This window comes from Polyodon spathula, chromosome 5, assembly GCF_017654505.1.
Source record: "Polyodon spathula isolate WHYD16114869_AA chromosome 5, ASM1765450v1, whole genome shotgun sequence".
Classification (NCBI taxonomy): Eukaryota; Metazoa; Chordata; class Actinopteri; order Acipenseriformes; family Polyodontidae; genus Polyodon; species Polyodon spathula.
This window is the reverse complement of record NC_054538.1, coordinates 4,288,501-4,312,588: the sequence shown is the minus strand read 5'-3', so window position 1 is coordinate 4,312,588 and position 24,088 is coordinate 4,288,501. Positions and strand designations below refer to the sequence as shown.

At 40.2% G+C, this 24,088-nt stretch overlaps 1 protein-coding gene across 6 annotated transcripts in view; it reads left to right on the top strand.

The window, feature by feature from the left end:
- Positions 1–19,492, top strand: part of LOC121315454 (transcription regulator protein BACH2-like) — a 74,413-nt gene extending 54,921 nt beyond the window's left edge. For all 6 annotated transcript variants that reach the window (XM_041249562.1, XM_041249559.1, XM_041249558.1 and 3 more), the window contains 3 exons: positions 9,983–11,488; positions 15,301–15,507; positions 16,884–19,492. In XM_041249562.1, coding sequence (XP_041105496.1) covers positions 9,983–11,488; positions 15,301–15,507; positions 16,884–17,393 — 2,223 coding nt within the window. In that variant the 3' untranslated portion in view covers positions 17,394–19,492. The remainder of the gene's footprint in view (positions 1–9,982; positions 11,489–15,300; positions 15,508–16,883) is intronic.
- Positions 19,493–24,088: the final 4,596 nt, after the last annotated feature.

Genomic DNA, 24,088 nt, shown 5'->3' with positions numbered 1-24,088 from the left:
CATGAAATCAAGTAATGTGTAGCATTATTTATTTGGACTGAATTAACATATCATTGATTATTTATTAATCACATACAATATAAACATTGCTCCACATTCGCTCAATTTATAGTATGACTGCATATCTTCCCAAAGTGCTTTAAAGTTAATTGAACCAGGCCCTTGGTTTGCCAAAGGCACAGATCAGCTAGTGTTTCTCAGTGTAAATCCTTAATACAATGTCATGCATGTTAATACAAATGGGACTTGTGCTGTTCCAGGCTAAAAGCATGGTTAGACAGATGCACTGAAAAGGCCTCATTTACTAAAGGGAACTAAATGTAGAGTTACCGCGCACATAAAGTAGTGAGCCTAACATCCGCGATAAATTTTAATTTACTGCACCCTTTACTAACAGAGAACGCATTCATTTATGTGCACTCTATTTGGCTTATTTACATGCCGTGGTGCGCACTACATTTAGTGCGAGTGATACTTTAATGCACACAATAATATCCGAGACTACACGTGACCACCTTCATGTAAAAAGTCCCAGCAGTCCAGGCGTATCTTTTGGTCAGTAGTTGATTGTGAAGGTGGGGGTGGCTTACATTGACTGAAAATGAGTGATCAACAGACACAGCGCTCAGCAGGGACAGGCAGAGGCAACGTAAAGTGAAACTGCACTGCTAACCTTTTAATTTTAACATGTACTCCCATGTCTGATGTAAAAAAATAGAAAACAAGAAAAACTATTTCCTCTCTCCTTTAATGAGTATACAGTAAAAGTCATGTTGTGCAATGGCATATTTTACTTTTTGTTCTGCTTACTTGAGAAATATTGATTGATGAGACGTAGCCTCAATTCTCTTCCTTGTCGGCATTGCCACCCTTCAGAGCAGGCTGCATGGATCAGGGTGCCAGTGCTATCTGAGTACAATTAATAGCACACGTCCTGTAAACCTGTCCTCTGTGGGAAATTTAATGTAATTCCCTGTGAGCTTTAGCAAGGCTTTTTTTGTGTAAGTTGCAGTTTATTAAATAGTTTTCAGTTAAAGCTGAATGACATAGTTTAAAATAAATAGTTACTACTCTAGAGCAGGGGTGACAAATACGGCCCACAGCTGACAGAGGTAGTAAACTAGACAATCAGGTAGCACACAGGATCCATTTTCTCACACACATTCCTCATTTTGATTAGGATAGTGGAACAAAGGTTTGTTTAAACTATTTATTTTACCTTGTACCTCCATACACACTAATGATGATCACTTTAATGCTAAAGTGAACGTCCTTTAGTAAATACCATGTGAATACAGCTCATCTCATTATTCTGAGCTGGATGCTCCTTTAAATACATCAGCAGGCATTACTATAAAAATCACATATTCATTCTGATTACCATAGTGTGAAGCACTAAATGTAGTGCGCGCCATAATATGCCAAGTATCGCACGCGATAACGAATACATTTGCAAAAGTAAATACAGAAATCCTGGAGGCGCTGCACACTAATGTCAATTATGGTGCACCATAATGTTTTATTGCCCTTTTGTAAATGAGGCCCTAAATGAATGGGTGGTTAGCACTCAAGCATTCTTTTTAAATAAAACCATGCCATGCATCCCGGAAAGAAAAATTCAGTAAAAGCATATTCAGATCAAAACAAAATTTGCATCTTAACACAGATGTTTTATTTACAGCCAAGCCCAACTTTTGATACTGGCCATGAGTGCGAGCAATAAAAAGAGCCTGTTTTATGGCAGTATTTATCCTGTACTACACCGCTATGATTTACTTCTATCTCAGGTGCCCCCCCCAGCTTTAAACTGTACCCTCAGGGGTGCCACATTTTGTTCACAAAGACAGGAAATGTCTTGTTTTTATTTTCCTATCCTGGACTTAAATGAACAGAAACGTGGTTATCTGAGAGTGATGGGGACGAATATAATATTTGTGGGTATACACTGTATAGGAAAGACAGGCAGGACAGAAGAGGAGGAGGGGTAGCGCTATACATAAGAAACAGTCTTGAAGCCCAGGTGTTAAACCTGGACAAAGAAAATAAAACCGAATCAATATGGGTCAGAATAACAGACAAAAATTCAAAAGGCATAATAATAGGAGCATGCTATAGACCGCCAGATTCAGACGGTGAGCACAATAATCTGTTACACAATGACATTAGAAATGCGTGTAGCAAAGGAGAAGCCATACTAATGGGGGATTTCAACTTCCCCCAAATAAAATGGGAAAACCCGGTGGATAGCGCGAAGGATGAAATAGAAATGGTGGAAATGACAAATGACTGCTTCCTAACACAATTTGTGAAGGCACCCACTAGAGGGGAGGCATGCCTTGATTTAGTCTTTTCAAATAACGAAGATAGAATAACTAAAACAGAGGTCAGAGAACCACTGGCAAACTCAGACCACAACATGGTCTCATTTGAAGTGTTTTTTAAATCCCCAAAAGTAAAGACTAAAGTTAAGGTTTACAATTTTAGAAAAGCAAACTATGAAGGCATGAAACAGAGACTAACAGAAGTAGATTGGAGTAAAATAGAGAAAACACCCACAGAAGAAGGATGGTTGTTCTTCAAAAATGTAGTACTAGAGGCGCAAAACAATTATATCCCTAAAGTAGACAAATCTAAATGTAAAACTAAATTGCCAAAATGGTTTAATAGATCAATTAAAAAAAATATTCAGCGAAAAAAGGCACTTTACAGAGCATTAAAAAAGGACCAAAAAGAAAGTACGCAGAAAGAGTACACAGAACTGCAAACGCAAGTCAAAAAGGAAGTTAGAAAGGCCAAGAGAGAAATAGAAATGAACATTGCTAAGGGAGCTAAAACCAATTCCAAAATGTTTTTCCAATATTACAACAGCAAGAGAACATTCAAAGAGGAGATTAAATGTTTAAGAGATACAAATGGCAAAATCGTAGAGGAAGAAAAAAAAATAGCAAATATGTTAAATGATTACTTTTCACAAGTTTTTACAAAGGAAGATACTGACAACATGCCCCACATGTCATCCAGTTCCTATCCAGTTTTAAATAACTTTAGCATAACTGAGGCAGAAGTGTTAAAGGGACTAGGAGCTCTTAAAATAAACAAATCCCCTGGGCCGGATGAGATCCTCCCAGTAGTACTCAAAGAAATGAAAGAAGTAATTTACAAACCGCTAACCAAGATCATGCAGCAGTCTCTTGACACAGGGGTGGTACCGACAGACTGGAAAATTGCAAACGTAATACCGATCCACAAAAAGGGAAACAAAACTGAACCAGGTAACTACAGACCAGTAAGCCTGACTTCTATTATATGCAAACTTATGGAAACTATAATAAGATCCAAAATGGAAAATTACCTATATGGTAACAGGGTACTGGGAGACAGTCAACATGGTTTTAGGAAAGGGAGATCGTGCCTAACTAACTTGCTTGATTTTTTTGAGGATGCAACATCGATAATGGATAATTGCAAAGCATATGACATGGTTTATTTAGATTTCCAGAAAGCTTTTGACAAAGTCCCGCACAAAAGATTAATTCTCAAACTGAACGCAGTTGGGATTCAAGGAAACGCATGTACATGGATTAGGGAGTGGTTAACATGTAGAAAACAGAAAGTACTGATTAGAGGAAAAACCTCAGAATGGAGTGTGGTAACCAGCGGTGTACCACAGGGATCAGTATTAGGTCCTCTGCTATTCCTAATCTACATTAATGATTTAGATTCTGGTATAGTAAGCAAACTTGTTAAATTTGCAGACGACACAAAAGTAGGAGGAGTGGCAAACACTGTTGCAGCAGCAAAGGTCATTCAAAATGATCTAGACAAGATTCAGAACTGGGCAGACACATGGCAAATGACATTTAATAGAGAAAAGTGTAAGGTACTGCACGCAGGAAATAAAAATGTACATTATAAATATCATATGGGAGATATTGAAATTGGAGAAGGAATCTATGAAAAAGACCTAGGAGTTTTTGTTGACTCAGAAATGTCTTCATCTAGGCAATGTGGGGAAGCTATAAAAAAAGGCTAACAAGATGCTTGGATACATTGTGAAAAGTGTTGAATTTAAATCAAGGGAAGTAATGTTAAAACTGTACAATGCACTTGTAAGACCTCATCTTGAATATTGTGTGCAGTTCTGGTCACCTCGCTATAAAAAAGATATTGCTGCTCTAGAAAGAGTGCAAAGAAGAGCGACCAGAATTATTCCAGGCTTAAAAGGCATGTCATATGCAGACAGGCTAAAAGAATTGAATCTGTTCAGTCTTGAACAAAGAAGACTACGTGGCGACCTAATTCAAGCATTCAAAATTCTAAAAGGTATTGACAGTGTCGACCCAAGGGACTTTTTCAGCCTGAAAAAAGAAACAAGGACCAGGGGTCACAAATGGAGTTTAGAAAAAGGGGCATTCAGAACAGAAAATAGGAGACACTTTTTTACACAGAGAATTGTGAGGGTCTGGAATCAACTCCCCAGTAATGTTGTTGAAGCTGACACCCTGGGATCCTTCAAGAAGCTGCTTGATGAGATTTTGGGATCAATAAGCTACTAACAACCAAACGAGCAAGATGGGCCGAATGGCCTCCTCTCGTTTGTAAACTTTCTTATGTTCTTATGAACCAGCGCTGTTCTCCATTTACAATGAGCCGGTGGTGTGTCATTAGACAGCATCTCAAAAAGGAGGATTTAATTTAGCGTTTCATTTGTAATAAGAGCGTCATAGCACAGAGGAACCTGTGATAGGTGCAACTCACCATTAAGTGCAGCGATTATTGGCTCTGATGCATTTCAGTTAAATAGCATTTTTCTCTGTTTTTTTCTTTCTTTTTTTTTTTTTTCTAAAATATAGTGATCAGAAGTGCTTGCTTGCTATATTTAACCACTATTGAATAAATGCAGAACAGCTGATGGTGTGGAATGTGTTGCCCAGTTTACCCTAACTATATCTATGTACGGCTCTGCCCTAACCCTGAGACCCCTTGCTTACTCTATATCTTGTTAACCCTGAATACATAATCTCCTGTCAGTAAGACCCAAAATTATCAATTGTCCAAGAATGCAGATTAAATCCTTTCTTTTGGAAGTTCATGCGAGTTGCAGAGTTGCAGTTTTCCCCCATGCTTTTCACAGAATTATACTAAGCATTTAGCACAGCTTACCATGGATTGCCATGTTTCTGAATATGCTTTACCATACTGTAACTCTCGGGGCTTTGCCATGCATTCCTACAGCATGCTTTACCATCTGTTCACTATGCTTTATTACACTGTGTTCTGCTATAAGGGGGTGCTGTTTTAGATACCAGCTGATTTCACTCTTCATGGGTATAAGAAAATCTCAACACGTTTGGACAGTCTTACTCATGAGTAGATGCAATTTGATACAGAGGAACACCCTTTCTTTTACACTCAGTGTTCCACAGGTGATTAATCACCTTTGTGTCACAAACCTATTGACAATTAGAACAATCAAAAACAACTGAAAATAATAAGAAGTAATTATGTACAGAAACAAAAGGCAAAAGAGCAGACTTTTTTATATTATTTTAAACACTCAAAACTTTTTATAACACTAGATATTTATGCTAAGTTACTTTTTTACTTTTTACTCTGCAACTTGAATAATGAACAGAGATATATATACATACATGCTACAAAAAAGATCCATAGTTAAAGTCTTCATTGAGGCCATGTGGTGCAACAGAATTCAAAAAACATATCCAAAAAGTTTCCCTTCTCAAGAGTCGTTTGTCAACTGAGCCACCTCTAAAGCCGTTTCACTGTTTCCAAAGCCCAATATACCAGAACAGATATGGAATGTTGTTTTTTATTAAAATGTACAACTAAAGGATAGTTGGTATCAATCCTCCATAGTACTTTTGGGTACTCTTCATGGACAGCCACTCTGACCACTCGTTGAGTGAATTTCATCTGTACAATATTCTATATGTAGATGATGTGGCTTTTTCATTTTTACAGGAAGGCTAGAAGCCCTGCCTATTGTTAGTATAAATGGACTGACCCAAAGTTCTGTTCATCTCTTGGTTTAAATGATACTGAACAAGCTGTAACTGGCAGGTGGTATCTCCCAGCCACACAGCCTCCTAACATAAACATGCATGTCCTGGTAGTCCTCCAGCAGGAGTCTCAAGTGTGGCATTCTAACCAAGAGGTAGCGAATTATAAACCTTTGTAAAGGTGTTCTTAGACCAAATAACACCTTCATATGTGCGCTCTGGAACTGTTGATGAGGTCAGAAATCTTATCTCGAAAGAACACCCTCTACTTAGCGTGTTACTATTGTGACCTGCTATCAGGTGACTATGTAGGTCTGCCCTTTTCGCAATTATATGAACAACATTTGCTTTAAATGGGAAGAGCTGTAGGTTAGGGTTTTATAGTGGTGCTTTAGTAGTAGTAATGTTAGGCCTTGGCGCTATCCGGCAAGCTTTGCGTGCCTATACAGTAACTGTAGGATCTCATCTCAGTGCATGCCTTGTCACAGGTTTCTAGCAAATAGTGAAAATCAAGCAATCCCATTTATAAAAATGCTATGTGCAATACAATTGCTTTTTAAACAGAAGTAAAAATGTCTTGATATGCTTTACTGTTAAAAACAAATCATGTTTCGGGGGGAAGAAATGACAAGAGAGGGATGGTTTTGGTTTGTGAACATATACAAAAGTTTGCTTTTCAAAGTCTTTCAAAGAGCTGCTTCAGCCACATACTGTTCTGTTTTTGACTTGTTATGCCTGTGCCTGGGGGAATTTGCGCAGGTTATAGCTACGCCCAGTCTAGCAGATAGAATTCTCATATGTTTCCTTTGCTTTTAATTAACCTTCTTCCTCAGTCCAAATACCATGTAGTGTGGATATACACTGTTCCTGATTCAGTATGACTGCACTAGTGGTTGTAACAGGAACCAACTGGACAGGACATTGCATGCTGTAGTTGAAGACACAAGTTAGCATGCTGGGACGAGCGCGGGCCGTTTACTAAGCACAGCACAGCAATAAGGCAACAGCACTGGCCATTGGTTAAAATCATCAAATACTGTAGAAAAGCTTAGAAAAGCATGTTTTTTACAGGCTGTGATTGTGATAGACTTAACAGTACTGTCTGGAGGGGTCTGATACCTTTACACATGACACTTCTGAAAGTTTAAAACCTGCGGTCCTAACGTGAAACTAAATAGGACATTTTGAATCCTGTCTGTATTTTGTGTGGCAGCAATACTATTTTATACTGGTACACCTGGCAGAAAATATGTGTTCTCATGAAATGAATTGATATCAGTTACCATGGCTACAGTATGTTCAAGTATTTTTTTCTTGTAACACAAACTGTTTTTATCACAATTTAACAATTTAGACCCCTACTCATTAACATATTAGAGGTTCACAGGTTCTCTTCTCCCCTTCAAACTTCAGTCAGCTCTCAAATAGTAAAGAAAGGGTTTCATTAACTTTTTAAAACATTCCACTAAGGATCCAGGAATGTTGTGTGTTCCTGTAAAGCGGGATGTGTCTTCACAGTGTGCATCCAATTCAGAGCCCATTGTTAGTCAGCAAAGTGAAGCTTGCTTCGCCTGTTTCGCCTCATGTGGGGGTCGTTGTTTTACAGGAAGTTGGCTGACAGTCACTGCCTCCCGCCTTATTAGTATGCATGACATGGAGGAATATGCTTGAGCCCATTTACATAGACTAGCAGTTACTGAGGCTGATGTAAGGTCTCGGGAGAAGGTTCTATGCCTATTGATTGCGCATTTGGCTGCGCTCCTAAACACGATGTTTGAATTTTTATGATGTGTGATGTGTTATTCATACAGTTTCCTGCCCTGTAATGGTATGGTATCAGTTTGCCAGACGCAGAGCAGTGCAATCTAAAAGCCCAGGAGCTTACATTAGCATAAAATGCCCCAGATCTGTCAGTTTGATTAATTTGTCTCTTTGTCTGCACTCTATACAATAAGTGCTATTAACGGCTGAAACGCTTCATGTGTCAATGTCGCTCCTCTAATGACTTGGAATTGTGCTTTATTCTCTCCTTTTCAGTATTATTTCTCACGTTTAGCATTCCTCTCCAGTATAGATTTCTTTTCCTCTCTCCCCGCTTCGCTCCTTCATTAGTTTGCTGGTCATAACACCAGAGTGATCACATACGGTGCCTGGTGCACATGAAGATGTGATCCGGGGGCAGCAGCTGCTGATGTAAGCTGAAAATAGATCCAGCGTGCGCTCAGCACTTTTCCCAGTGCTCTTCTATTTATTAGTAGCATTCTCAACAGAGCAGGACTCAGTTCCTTTTTTAAACAAGATGACTTTCACCTTCAATGACAATGGACTGTTTTTTGTGATGTTGCATTTGGTTGCTGATCCAGTAGCTATGCATGTATATGTGTGTTTCGTTTTATTGCATTAGAAAGAAGTGTTTCATTGTTTTATGTTCAGATTAATTTTTTTGCCAGTATAGGGAGTAATTGCCTCTTCCAGTTGCTGGATATAATAAATCCACTCTTGAACCCACAATGGAACTGAACACGGGACACCTGATACTAATGTTGAGAGGGCTAGCAAGGATAGCAGTGTTCTGTGTAACACTTAACGGCAGGGGTTCCTCTCGAAGAAATAAAAAAAAAAAAAGCTATTCAATACATCTGCAGTATATACGTATATAGCACTATTGAAATTCAAACAGTGTATTTTCAAGCTACGTTGCCTAAGAGGGGTTTTATGAATGCAGCTTGTAAGATGAACATCTGTTTTTTTTCTTCCCTCTTTTGCTGGATAAAGATCAGACACAGATCCGTTTAACAGATACAGTAGACTTGGCCAGGTCCCCTTGATTACATTCCCGTACAGTAGCGCTCCCTGTTTATCCAGTCTGTCACTGCTGTTCTAGAACAGGGCATTCCTCCTCCTAGTTGTTTCTAGGATATTGGCAACCCACATTTCTTCTCTTTTATCTGATGGTTTTACAGTATATACATAATAATAGTGGATCTAAATACCATCACTGCCAGGCATACTTTCACAGGTAATAATCCACAAAAGCCAAGTAGCCTTCCTGCACATACATTTCACATGTATAACAAGCACAGCTTAAAGGGAAAGGAGTAGTGTATGCAGTAGCTGCTGTAGCTGGGTAATCAGTTGGTATTTGTCTTAAGGAGACAGCAAACAAACGCATGGCATTGTCTTCTCAGTTTGACTAGCAAGCCATCCCCCCCCCTGTGACTTCACCAGCTAGTGCCACTGTATTCAGAAGCCATTGCATTGTATCACTGGAATTGAAGAGCACCCAGCACAATAATCCAGCAGTCTCTGCATTAAATACCAACATTCCATTCTTCACACACATTTCATGGAAAAATAGAAGTTCTGCACCAGTCAATTAAATAGATCATGTTTTAAACTTGAACTACTGTATGCTTTACCCTTCTGTTCTCCACAGATAGGCTGTTCATATGTTAGTACAATACCATGTTTGAAGATGATGGTGATGATAGTGCTGGGTCAGCAGGTTTGGTCAGAATTAAACTAGATATTAAACACTTGGAAGCTTTGTTCATTTTACATGAAATGTGCTTTTATAGTATATAGCACTTTGTGACACGCTTCTACCTCACACAAATTCAAATTGCATGGGGTTCAGTATTGCTCAGTGCAGAAGGTAATTGTACATTTTCTAAATGAATGTGATAAACTGTTAATAATTTCAAATAAAATTAAAAACACAAAGCTTACAGTGTGAATAGATTGCACCCAGCCTGGCAGCCCAGTGCTGTGCTAGCTTTTATTTACCTGTGTATATAATGATCAGTGCTGACCTGAAAAGATTAACTGGTACTTTACAGTGTTTGTTTTTGGACATTAGAATTGTCAGGTTATCTCACCACACTCAATGTTTCAAACAATAGCACTGCTGATGGTAATGCTGGCAATTTCTCTATTTTTTTTTTTTTTTTTTTTTTTTGCAGGTCACTGCCAGGGGATTCGGCCCATTGTTGCAGTTTGCCTACACTGCTAAGCTGCTACTCAGCAGAGAAAACATCCAAGAGGTCATCCACTGTGCAGAATTCCTGCGCATGCACAACCTGGAGGACTCCTGCTTTCGCTTCCTGGAAGCCCAGCTCCTAAGCAAGGAAGATGGTGTGCTCCTTTGCCGCAAGGTGGCATCTTACCCCCGATCCCAAGATGAGAACTCGGAGGAGGAGGAGGAGGAGGAGGAGGAGGAGGAGGAGCAGGATGAGAGCATGCAGTCTGAGACCACCAAGACCAGTAGGCTGCTGGAACAGGAAGCCATTGCTGTGCCGATTCCCGATGTGTTCCAGGACGGCAGGGCAGACTTTGAGAAACACAGGGCATCGGACCTCCCGCGCTGCCCCAAGTACAGGAAGTATCAGCTGGCTTGCACCAAGCACAGTAACGATGTATCACACACCAGTACCTCAGGTTTTCCAAGCACATTCAAGGAAACGAGCTCCGGCAGCAGCAGTGCCCCCCACAGCCAGGGACTGTCTTTGGGACAGATCAAAAACGAACCTCGCGCCGAGGAGGAGAGCATCTCACTGTGTCTGTCAGGGGATGAGCATGAGAAAGAGAACGACGGCGTGGCAGATATGGAACTGGACTGCAAGCAGCGCAGCCCCCTGTACATGGACAGGCCTAAAAGCAAGTCCCCAGCATTTCTGAGGTCTTTTTTAAAAAAAGGGACCGATCTGTTAGGTTTGCCCAGCACAGCACAGCAGCTTTTTACCAACAGACCAGCCTGTCCCCAGGAAAAAGTAGAAACTCAGGGTGACCACAAAACTGACTATGAGACGTACTCTGGGGGCATGGGGCTGTCCGTGGTGTCCCAGAAAGAGTTTGCCGGTTTCCAAGTGGGATTACCGTTAAGGACTCTCTCGTGTGACGGAGTATGCAAGCAGGAATCGGAGCTGGACCGCAGGAGCGTCATTTTTTCCTCAGTTACAGACGACCTACAGGAAGCTCCGGCGCATTTGTACCCTGGAGGGAACTCCTTGGATACAGAACTATCAGAACACATGCCAAAGGGTCTGTGGCCCGGTGCTAGCTCCCTTCCGTGCTCACAGACCTACTCCCCCAGCGGACTTCCTTCCGAGCCCATGGTGCAATGCAGGCCTCGGCCCAACACCAGCTGCCCAGTGCCAATCAAGGTGTGTCCCCGTTCCCCTCCCTCGGAAACGAGGACCAGGACTTCTAGTTCCTGCTCTTCCTACTCCTATGCAGAAGACGGAAGTGGAGGTTCTCCTTGTAGTTTACCACAGTTTGAATTTTCCACCTCTCCCCGGTGTCTCGCTACCGATCAACAGGAACAAGGTATAGCGGGCGAGGCCATGTATAACCAGGTCAGGCCCAAGATTAAATGTGAGCAGTCATATGGCACCAATTCCAGTGACGAGTCTGGCTCATTCTCAGAAGGAGACAGCGAGTCGTGCCCTGCTCAAGAAAGAGGGCAAGAGGTAAGTGAAGAAAAAAAACAACAAAACCCAGCAAAAATCGATAGAATTTAGAAAAACATACAATGAAACAATTTCAAGCACAGTAGTAAAGATGCGTTGAAGGCTTATGAGGAGTGGGGTGGGGGACTAGCATTTGGTATCATAGGAACTTTATTGAGTTGCATTAAGCACAAAATAATTCACCTGGAATATAGAGATATGGGAAAGTTGTTTTTCAGCTGTAACCATCTTAATTGCAGAAGTACATACATTGTATTGTTTATTGAATATGTCCAGTCTATTTAAGAGGTTACCAACATCAGGCACGATTGCATAGTGGAAGGACATATCATAAAGTAATTGAGAGCATTCACCCTTTCTGCTAACCATGCTGTTTGTGCTGGTACAAATCACTTCCACCCTCTCTATACAGAGTGCTTTGTTTGTTTAATTACGTTTGAAAAGGAACGCTTGCATAATTACTGTGCTTTAATAGTAAAGGGCTCTGATTAATAACCTGCTACTGCATCCTTTCTGAACGGCTCTAAACAGAAACATTGTTGAGAAGAGTGCAGGTGTTGACAGCCTCTCCCAGACAGAGCGAACACCAAGCCTGCCTCACAGCGCTGGCTTAACAGTGAATCCAGGAGAGGAAGGAAGCTGTTCAACTGCAGACTAATATCAGAAGGCAACAGTCATTCAAGGCAGTACCAATGGTTGCTTGGCTGTATTGTAACAAGGTCACGGGTTACAGTGCCAGTTTGTGAGCCAGCTCCTTTATAATTAAATACAAAATATTACCTTCCAAACCCCCCAGCATGCTACACTGTTCTTTTTCATTGTTTATTTTGACTAATAGTAGTAAAATGTGTTGTCGTTAAAAGTTTTTGTATTTTAAAGTTCATTGATTTGTTGCTAAATTAAGTACAGTATAGTGCCAGTAGCGTATTTCCTTTCAGTAATTCTCAATGAAACAACAGCATGCGTGTCAGGCAGCTAGGAGGTAATATTTAGTAATACAGTGAATATTAACAAATATATGAATCAGTTACTTGCACAGGAAGTGAGATGTCCAGAAAGCCAGCTCCATCGCAAGAACTAGTGTTTTCTATTCTCGGTATGATGCATTGCGGTCTCAGTATTAATAAGCAGAACACGTATGGTAGAGTTGAAAACCGCATGAAATTGAGTTTCAGATCTTTGTCTCTGGAAGCCCTTTAGGATCTGCGTTTCTGTGATGCTGCTGGAATGCACAGAATGTATCTATTTTGGCCGAGCCCAGTGTATTCTCTGATAGTGTAAGCTGAGGCCCTCTTTGTGCCAGAGAGGAGTTCTGAAGAGTTTAAATACACTAATCTTGGGGTCATCTGTATAACTGTTAACTGGTTACAATTTAATATTGATCATGATGCTTTCATTGTCTGTATTTATCCCTTTTTTTAAGACACATTTTATAACAATTCACTCTTTCAGTCATTTTTGTTTTAGTGGTTTGATACAGTAACTACATTTCACACCTCATATATTTAAAAAGCTGCTTTTACAGATTTACTGTACTATCTTAAGAGGAAATATCCAAAAGGTCATCCGCTGTGCAGAATTCTGTCTCCATAACCCATTGACCATGAGCATTTACATGCAGGGTTATTTTCACTGGGGATGTGGGTTCTTAGTCTCTCTTGACAGCTCTGTATTTACAAAACAAATAATAATGTAGGTGTATGTATTTTAGTTACAAATACTGTATAATTGCCTACTTTATTTCTTAACATGCTGCAGCGTACTGCAGTTCCTTTCATTAATTTCATTTCATCACTTATTCCAAAAAAATATCCCTGTTCTTCTTAAATGGTTGTAGTATATCTGTCACATTCACTATATTCAGAAAAACAACAAATATGACTAGGCTTTGCTTTACAATTGACACTTGTCAAAACAAATTCGATTTTTGAAAATTTTTGCAGTGGATGGGGGGTTGGTGTTCCGTTCCAAAGCTGCTCAGGAGCCACAGTTTCACAGGTGAATGACAGGAGGGGTACAGTGGGTGCAGTGCACTCCAGTAACCCGATCCCATTATTTAATGATAGGGCAGTGCCACACTGACCTGCTTAATGATTAAACCAGAAGATCTTTCAAGTGGCTGCAGACACTGCTTGAATAGCAGAGCAAGACAAATAATGATGTGGTTTTATTTTCATGTGTCATAAGCATCGTCATGCTGCTTGTTAGGCACTGTATTTTTATTTATTTATTTGGTTAGTTTTTTATTTTTCATTTCTTTTTGCCATAATGAACCCAGTTTCAGAATGATTGATTGGCATTTCAGGCACAATTTGTCATCATAATTTTATTGCTGAGTTAGTTTTTGTATACTTTCATTATATCACTGTGTCTCACTACTGTACATCACCGATGTTGCAGACTACAATATTACAGGGATGTAATTAACAAGAATACAAAACTGAAACAAATAAAATGTCCAATTCTACAATATTATTATTATTATTATTATTATTATTATTATTATTATTATTATTATATTATTTATTATTATTATTTTATTATTATTATTATTATTATTAGTAGTAGTAGTAGTAGTAGTAGTAGTAGTAGTAGTAGTAATAATAATAATAATAATAATAATAATAATAATAATAATAATAATAATAAACATGTTATAGTGATACTGATCAAATTGATATTACCCTGTTCTTCAATAACTGTCCTTAAATGCATCAGAACAATGTAAACATGTATTTACTTATCTTACCAGTACCTTATGGTAGTTGTCAGTATTAAAGCAGATCATGTCAATATTCTCTACCTGTGGGGAATCGTTCCTCTGCTCCAAGCTGAGCGCTTTGCTGGCAGACCCTTTCCTTTGCTCTGCTATTTCACCGAGGCAATTAGCCTCAGCATCACTGCAGACTGCAGTGTCAGTGGCTGTGCTTCAGCGAGTGACAGCAGAATGCTTCTTCAGGTCTTCTAAATGTGGGAGCCAGCTGATACTAAATCACTTGTATAGTCATGCCTTCTAGTAATCCTGTGACACGTTGTATTGAGAGGGTGGTAAATAACACTCTCCTGGTTTAATTAAAGCAGGCATGCAATCTGCTGGTGTTGCTGCTCTATCACTTTACTCCTCCCTGAACTGCAATAATGCAGATGGTTAAAAGATGACTTGTATTCTACTGATGGATAGGTAATATGCCCAGAGCCCGATTGCTTAATAAACAGTACTATGGTCATTCTCAGGTACACTGCAGTATTTTAATTTCGAGTCTCTTCTCACATGTTGGTAATGCAATGATGGTGCCATCTTCTGGCAGCAAGCAGTATTATACAGGTACTTACTTGTTATTCTGTACTCACATTCTTGCCTGTGAATTTGTTATAAAAATAGATCCCTGACATGTCTTCCGTAATACATACATTAAACAGCCTAAGTTTCAGTCACAATAGGAAAGACAGCATCTCACAGTTTCTGATACATTGTTGATAGTAGGCGCTTGATTAGCAGGGACAGTACTTCTGTATCCAAGTCTGCACAAATTACTAAAGGAATGAGAAATGTTCACATATCTCTCCAGAACTATTTGTAATTAGTAGTATCCAATCAGTTCTGGATACCCGTGGTGACCCTGTTTCATTTTTTAAACAAGACTTGCTCACCCTAAACAGCAGTAGGCCACAGACATCCCTGTTTACTACAGTGTTTATTGTGCCAAAGCTTCAGTCAGTTTGTTCACTCTTACATTTGTATACCATAATTTTAAATACAGTGCAAACAAAAGTATATTTGGGATCTTAACAGACTGTTTCATATCTTACAGGTCAAGCTTCCTTTCCCAGTGGATCAAATCACAGAACTTCCAAGGAATGACTTCCAAATGATGATAAAAATGCACAAACTAACCTCGGAGCAACTGGAGTTCATTCACGATATCCGACGGAGGAGTAAGAACCGCATCGCGGCTCAGCGCTGCCGGAAAAGGAAACTGGACTGCATTCAGAATCTCGAATGTGAGATCCACAAATTGGTATGTGCACACCAAACAGGTCATGTGCCTTGAGAATCGGAGAGACGGGCTGTCATTGAGCCAGTACAGAATCTGCAGTGAACAGGGTGAAGTTAGGAGGGGAAATCAGATCAGTTGCAGTTATGACCTATTCCCAGCTATAGATGTTAAATAATACCCATATATGATTGGCAACAGCAGTTGCATTAACAAGTAATGTTAAAAACAAATCAGAATTTGGCTCTATAAGCTTGTCCCTTTTTAGCACACTCTCCTGAGGATAGCCTTAATCACACACAATACATCTTCATACGTCATGAATTAGATCCAGCAGCGCGCAGAAGAAAAAAAAAACGCTTCTGACTTTCTCTTCAAGGGAGTTCTCTTGAAATATTAACAACACAATACAAGTACTAGGTTAAAAATGACTATAACGCATTAACATATTGTATTCCAAGCGAATGTATTTCATAATCATTTCAAACAAACACTGATTGACTGTTGCAAAGGCATACATAGATTTAGGTGAATTCTGTTGCTCACCAAAGCCAGTGATGAGTACCTTATCTAGGTCTGCAGCTCCTCATGTTATGTGTTATGTTGAACACCAAGCTATAATTAAAATCCACCTTCCCTACTCACCCACAGTTCTCTTTGAATTCTAGTTTCTGCTGCTGTGCAGTTTGTACGTGGGTGCATATTGTTTCCATGATTTGACAGATTCCATTTGCCGTTTACTGTGTTTAAGTAAGCAGTGGCGCATGATTGGATGTGTGGTAAGACCTGAAGATATGTCTTACCTCACACCTTGGAGGAGATTTTTGCTTTTCGATACTCAAGTTATTGTTTTTCTGTAGCTGATGACCCACAGACATGCTTTCATCTTCACAGGTGATGAGCCCTTAGTCGAGCAGTGAGACAATTCTTACTGCACGGTCCTGTGATTTTGTTTAGCCAATCAAAGCATTTAATTTATCCAAGACATTCTGTAACGTGTACAGGAACACAGTTTAAGTATGATTACAATGTGTTGTATCAGTGTCTTTATAAATGTAATCACGCTGGTTCTAAAAGCTGCTTAGCCTAACAAATCCCTTTGTCCATACACAGTTTAAAACTCGGAAACTACAGTAAGTCAAGTAGACAAAAGGTTATGCCTCATGCCTTCATCAGTGTTATAAACCTGTATAAACTGTATGTATGACTGTATGTATGAACCTCATTAAACTAAATCAAAATGGAATGTTGTTGAAGCTGACACCATGGGATCTTTCAAGAAGCTGCTTGATGAGATTCTTGGATCAATAAGCTACTAACAACCAAACGAGCAAAATAGGCCGAATGGCCTCATGTGTAAACCTTCTTATATTCTAAATAATCCTATTGTGTGTTGTCAGGTCTGTGAGAAAGACAAGCTGCTGACAGAGAGGAACCAGCTGAAAGCCTGCATGGGAGAGCTGTGGGAGAACTTTTCATGTCTTTCCCAGGAGGTGTGCCGGGACGTGCAGCTCAGCCCAGAGCAGATCCAGTCCCTGCAGAGGTACTGCCCAGTCCTCAGGGCAGCAGATCAAACAGGCGCCACCGCCACTGCCAGCATCAACCCATCTTCTTCCAAGACCCCCTCACTGGGCTCAGAACAAATCTTCATGAATTCTCAGTGCACGGGGGAAAGCACGCAGTGCTGCACAGAACCAAGCCCCACCCAGCTTGGGGCCCAGTGGTTGCCTGGCAACGGATCAGAAAGCTGCTTAGGAGGAGTCCCACTCGGTGAACACGAGACAGGTACTTACCTAGAAAGGGGGCCTTCCCTTGAACAGTGCAGTCAGACAGTCACTGTGGACTTCTGCCAGGAAATGACTGATAAATGTACAACTGATGAACAGCCTCGGAAGGACTGTAGCGAATAACCGTGGGTTCTCCCCCATGCCTGGTAGGTCAGTCCAGTTTTGTCGGTCAGCTTCTGCCAGTGTTCATTGGGACTTTCTTTAAGAGAAAAGGTTGACACTACAGTTGTCTTAACAGCAGCAATACTGTTCTCCAGGTATTCTCTCCTCAGCATAAAAATGGGACTTTAATCCTCACTATGGTGCTACACCTTGTTCATACAAGGAACTCAGCAGTGGCAACACTGTTTTTACATAATAGAAATGTATTCACAACAGGGATGGGCAGAGAACATCTCAGATTTAAAAACCTCTAAGGCAGCAGTTCTTTGTCTCTCTCTCTGTCTCTGTCTCTCTCTCTCTCTCTCTCTCTCTCTCTCTCTCTCTCTCTCTCTCTCTCTCTCTCTCTCTCTCTCTCTCTCTTTCTTTCTCTCCGTGGCCCATGTCACGCCGATGCAAACTCAGGAAATTGTTCTGAATGTTCAATATTGTTCATAAGATAAATTACAGTTTCTGGAGGCAGATCAAGAGTTTCATACAGCAGCTAGACTGCTCATGTTCATATGCAAGAAGCTCTTCTGCATCCCTCATTTATAGCATTTCTACAACTGGAACCCTTCACATGTCTTGCTACAGAACTTTGAATTTAAACATTCCTCTTTTTGCCTTTTACAATGCTAAAATGAAGAGAAAAAATGGGTTTAATAAACAGTAGTTCGGTTTCCACACATCAGCAATATAATTTTTTTCTACTTATTTATAAAATATTAGAACGCTTGTTTGGCACAAAGTTTAATGTATATATGTGTGGCACTGCCATAGGGTGCCATTTAAGCATGGTGACTTCGGTCATGTAGACAGAAAAAGGTGTTTCATTCACACTAGGCTTGAGTCAAGTATCCGTACTAGGGGCACACAGGTGCTGTCAATTCTTAGTTCTGCTTTCCTGTCTTCAGAAATGTCCTAGTATTTCTACACTCAGGATGCCAGCCTTGTAATGGCCTACACGAGTTGAGTGTCGAAATGAGAAATACAGACCAGGAAACAGGTCATGTAAGGTGAATATGAACTGATTACCTAACACTGAGTAACACAATAATGAGGTCTGTTATTTCTGTTTGAATTCATAGCAGACGATTATATAGGGGTGATGTCCAGGAGAGCAGGGCGGATCATGTAAAAGATTTGAAAGTAGAAATAACATGCTATTTAAAAAACAAGCGAGAGGGTGAGTTTTTGGCCATGTTTCTCATCAGTGTAACGTTATTCAGTGTTCATTTTATTTCAGTTATTGCAAACAGTTGGCGCTTTGGTATAAACATATTATAAGCTGCGCTGCAGTCTCTTATTCTGTACTATTAGACTTTTGTAAGTCTTATCAGCTCCTTTAGAAATCTTAGCACTTTTATTATCAAATGCTCTGAGCACTCAACATGCAAATTCAGCTCTCGGGAATGGGGTATTTTCTCATCTAGAGTTGTGAAGCCCTGCAAAAATGGGAAAGAATGCACTTCATTTGGCACTTATAAAGATTGCTCCCCCTTGTTATAACAAAATAGATTTGTTTTCCTTGTAAACTTCATTATATGCTTGTGCTCCCAAATGTATTGTAATTTGGAAAGAATTTGTGGTTAACGAAGAAACGGTCATACTTGTAGTGATACCTGAGATGATCTGGTTAAGAATCAGTATTTTGAACTCCCAATCTAATTGGAAAGTATTATTTAAAAAAAAAAAAAAAAAAAAAAAAAAAAAACACCTTTTTCATCTGGTCTGTTACATCTGATTCTTAAATTTCTGAGATAGTGACTGATTAACATTCATCTAAACTGGAAGCTCCTTGTTATAATGTTGAATAATGTAGTTCTGTGCAGTTACAGGAATGTCTGATAATCATTTAACCATGTTAGCACTCTTTCATTTGAGTCCACAACAAGAGTTCTCCAGCTGGTTTTGCTTGTTTTGTTTTATTCAGGAAACAACAACACAAAACAAAAATACAAGTATTTTTTATCGTCTTCAGTATTATATAAAATTTTAAAAAATGGTTTCCACAAGTTAAACCTGACACAGCATCAAATCCAGCATGTCATGGGTTAATAATCATTAAAATGGAAATTTAAAGCTTTCGTTAGTTAGGATGTCACTAAGGAGAACGCAGTGATTCTTAGTATTGCGTCACAATTTCCGCCTATTTTGATTATATATATTATATATATATATATATATATATATATATATATATATAATTATATATAATATATTTTCCTGCTGAACTGGATTGTGAAGAATGTTAAGTGAACCCCTGATCCTTGTAAAGATCTAATTGAAAGACTGGCTTGTGTTTTGTGGCTTGTTCCAACGGTTCTTCAACCGCAACTACTCATCCTTTTTACAGCAGCAATAACATGTGAACCTGGCATTCATGTACTACAGACAACCATTTTCAAGGACTCTTACTGCTCACACAGCTCTGACCCACTGCTCACACAGCACTGCTCACACAGCTCTGAACCACTGCTCACACAGCACTGCTCGCACAGCTCTGAACCACTGCTCACACAGCACTGCTCGCACAGCTCTGAACCACTGCTCACACAGCTCTGAACCACTGCTCACACAGCACTGAACCACTGCTCACACAGCACTGCTCACACAGCTGTGAACCACTGCACACACAGCTCTGCTCACACAGCTCTGAACCACTGCTCACACAGCTCTGCTCACACAGCTCTGAACCACTGCACACACAGCACTGCTCACACAGCTCTGAACCACTGCTCACACAGCACTGCTCACACAGCTCTGAACCACTGCTCACACAGCACTGCTCACACAGCTCTGAACCACTGCACACACAGCACTGCTCGCACAGCTCTGAACCACTGCTCACACAGCACTGTTCACACAGCTCTGAACCACTGCTCACACAGCTCTGAACCACTGCTCACACAGCACTGCTCACACAGCTCTGAACCACTGCTCACACAGCTCTGAACCACTGCTCACACAGCTCTGCTCACACAGAACTGCTCACACAGCTATGAACCACTGCTCACACAGCACTGCTCACACAGCTCTGAACCACTGCTCACACAGCTCTGAACCACTGCTCACTCAGCTCTGAACCACTGCTACCACAGCACTGGTCACACAGCTCAGAACCACTGCTCACACAGCTCTGAACCACTGCTAACACAGCACTGCTCACACAGCACTGCTCACACAGCTCTGAACCACTGCTCACACAGCTCTGTTCACACAGCTCTGAACCACTGCTCACACAGCACTGCTCACACAGCTCTGAACCACTGCTCACACAGCTCTGCTCACACAGCACTGAACCACTGCTCACACAGCTCTGAACCACTGCTCACACAGCACTGCTCACACAGCTCTGAACCACTGCTCACACAGCACTGCTCACACAGCTCTGAACCACTGCTCACACAGCTCTGAACCACTGCTCACACAGCTCTGAACCACTGCTCACACAGCACTGCTCACACAGCACCACTGCTCACACAGCTCTGAACCACTGCACACACACACTGCTCACACAGCACTGCTCGCACAGCACTGAACCACTGCTCACACAGCTCTGAACCACTGCTCACACAGCATTGCTCACACAGCTCTGAACCACTGCTCACACAACACTGCTCACACAGCTCTGAACCACTGCTCACATAGCACTGCTCACACAGCTCTGAACCACTGCACACACAGCACTGCTCACACAGCTCTGAACCACTGCTCACACAGCACTGAACCACTGCTCACACAGCTCTGCTCACACAGCTCTGAACCACTGCTCACACAGCTCTGAACCACTGCTCACACAGCACTGCTCACACAGCTCTGAACCACTGCTCACACAGCTCTGAACCATTGCTCACACAGCACTGCTCACACAGCTCTGAACCACTGCTCACACAGCTCTGAACCACTGCTCACACAGCACTGAACCACTGCTCACACAGCTCTGCTCACACAGCTCTGAACCACTGCTCACACAGCTCTGAATCACTGCTCACACAGCTCTGAACCACTGCTCACACAGCTCTGAACCATTGCTCACACAGCACTGCTCACACAGCTCTGAACAACTGCTCTGCTTTTGTTAAGCTTTTTTCATTGACGTAAATGCATATGTTGGTGCTTTACTGAACTGTATTGCAAACCAACAAAACAGACTCATCAGGTAATAAAAAGGGAGACTAGAACGAGGTGGGAGATCAGCGATAAGGCTGAACGGGGGGGGGGTCATTACTGATCCTTTGTTGATCATCAGTACAATAATAAGATTTTTTAAAAAAGCTCAGATTGGGCTTCGGTTATATAACACAATGAACGTTTTTGAACCTGCATTGCAAAACTATAAGCTATAGATGTATTATTTGCATAGCAACGAGTGTATAGAATGGGTCTGGCTTGTATTTGATCCGTTAAATTGCTTTCTTCTGTTTACTTGTATGAAGCAGCACCCAGAGAAACAAGAGAGGCTCCATAAACCCAGTGTTAGCAGGCTTTAATAATGAGAATGATTTTGAAGCAGGCTTTCATGCCACCAGGTAGACTCCTGACAAATCTGTACTGTATATATCAACCCAAAAGCAGGGTGGAGTCCACAGTGCGAAGTGATGTTACTTCCAAAGGGAGCCCCTAGTTGCTGAAATAGGAAAGGGGTTTATCCAGTGAATTTACACTCTGCCTGGGATCTACGTATTGACCTTCATGGCAGGTTTCTGCTGCGCCCCTACTTTTATCCTTCGTCTCATATAAAGCTGTTTGTTTTTTTCATGTAGTAATCTATATGGGATTGACAAGCGTGTATGTTGTCTCAGGGTGCCTATAAGGTTTCAATCCAGCATGATTCTGGAACAGACAATGTTTTGCCGTTGCTGTTTTTACTGCAAGTGTTTGACGCTTTTATATTTCACGTTGCTCCATTAATTTGATCCTTTCTCAAATAAGCAGTATTGTTAAAGTCTGAGATTAGCACATAAGTAAAACCTACACAAAGGGCTATGTGATGTATTCTTTGGATGACTTGTGTGAAAAAACATTAATTGAGTTTCATTTTGTTAAGCCTGTTTGCCAAATAACACAGAAAGGCTATTTCTATCTGGAGATTTTATATATATATATATATATATATATATATATATATATATATATATATATATATATATATATATATATATATATATATATTCCATTATGTCAGAAATAAATGAACTACTGAAACAAATTGTAACCTTGAAGTGGGCTGATGTTAAGAGATTTTGTTAGATATTGCTTCTCATGTGTGTGCAGCAAAATACAGAATTGAGAAGCAAGGTGGCAAATTGCAAATGCAGGATGAGTAGAAAAGAAGTCAAGTTTGCCACCTCCTATGTGTATAAGGCTGCTTATCAAGTCAGCATTTCTACTTGGTTTATTAAGAGAATTCTGATTGCTGGAATCTGGTTGCTAAACTTGATACCAGTGTCCTCTCTTGGAAGACAAAACACCAGAGGTATCATATGTGCCCTGTGTCCCAAGGTGTAGCATTTCTGTGGGAATGCCGGATTCTCCGTGAAAGACTGTAAGAGGCCAGGTTGTAGTTATTTTCATGTATTTCACAGCCTGGCTTGAGACGTGTTTGTTTCAGAATCATGTGGCTACAAGTGCACCTCCAATCTTTTGCCTTACAATTTTCAGAGGCCATATTCACAACAGGGTGAAGTCAGTGTGCAGGGGCTCCCAAGCCCTGCCCCAGCTCAGCAGTATGGACTTTTCCACACTTATCTACCTGTAAAATCCTTCATACCTCTCAAAACTGCTCAATGACTGTATCAAATTGCATCAGGTGTTTTTTCTACATGCTTTTTACACAGATTCTATGGGATTAATGTATTAGTAAAATTTGGTGCATCATTTTTTAATGTATTGGTTCTAGGCTGGTAGTGTGCAAGGTTGGGTTTTTTTTTTTTCTTTCTAGAAGAGTGTTTTGTGTTTATATATGGTCAGTATGATATAGCTGTTAATGCTTATTCTGTTACTAGGAAATTGTACTTTTTTTTTTTTTCTAAATGCTATGACCCCAGTGGATTTAAATACTTCTTCTACTCAATGTAAATACATTATTGTGCAAAAGAAAATCCCCTTTTCATTCATTTAAATTGCTAGTGTTTTCAAAAAGTTTTTTTTTTTTTTTTTTTGTTTTGTCTAGACCCCATTTCTGTTAATGTAATAAAGAACATATCGTTATGTATCATACACTGTTGTGTTTTTGTTTTTGTCTGGATGTTTCATACAGTGGTAACACGTAACGTTTACGCAGTTCACGATTTCTAACAAAACTAGTTCCTGACGTTTATTGTTTTCAGGGCGATGTTTTTAGGTTAGTTTTTCAGCGGGTCCCAATCACAGTGACGAGCAAAAGCTGCCCCCTTGTGGTAAACGGAGCAAAATACATTTAAAAGGGTACATCACGTGTGCTAATGACCATTAGGAAGTTTTCTAAAAGGTTTTTTTTTTTTTTTTTTTTTTTTTTTAATTATAACACTAGAGGGATCCCTTACAAAATAAATAAATACATTTTAGGAAATAATTTAAAAAGAAATCCATTGTGATGCTGAACTTTTTACTGCTAACAGCGACACTGACACACATTTTAAAATAAAAAGCGTAACATTTCTAGAAATGTTTAAGGGAGGGAAATGTAAGGTACA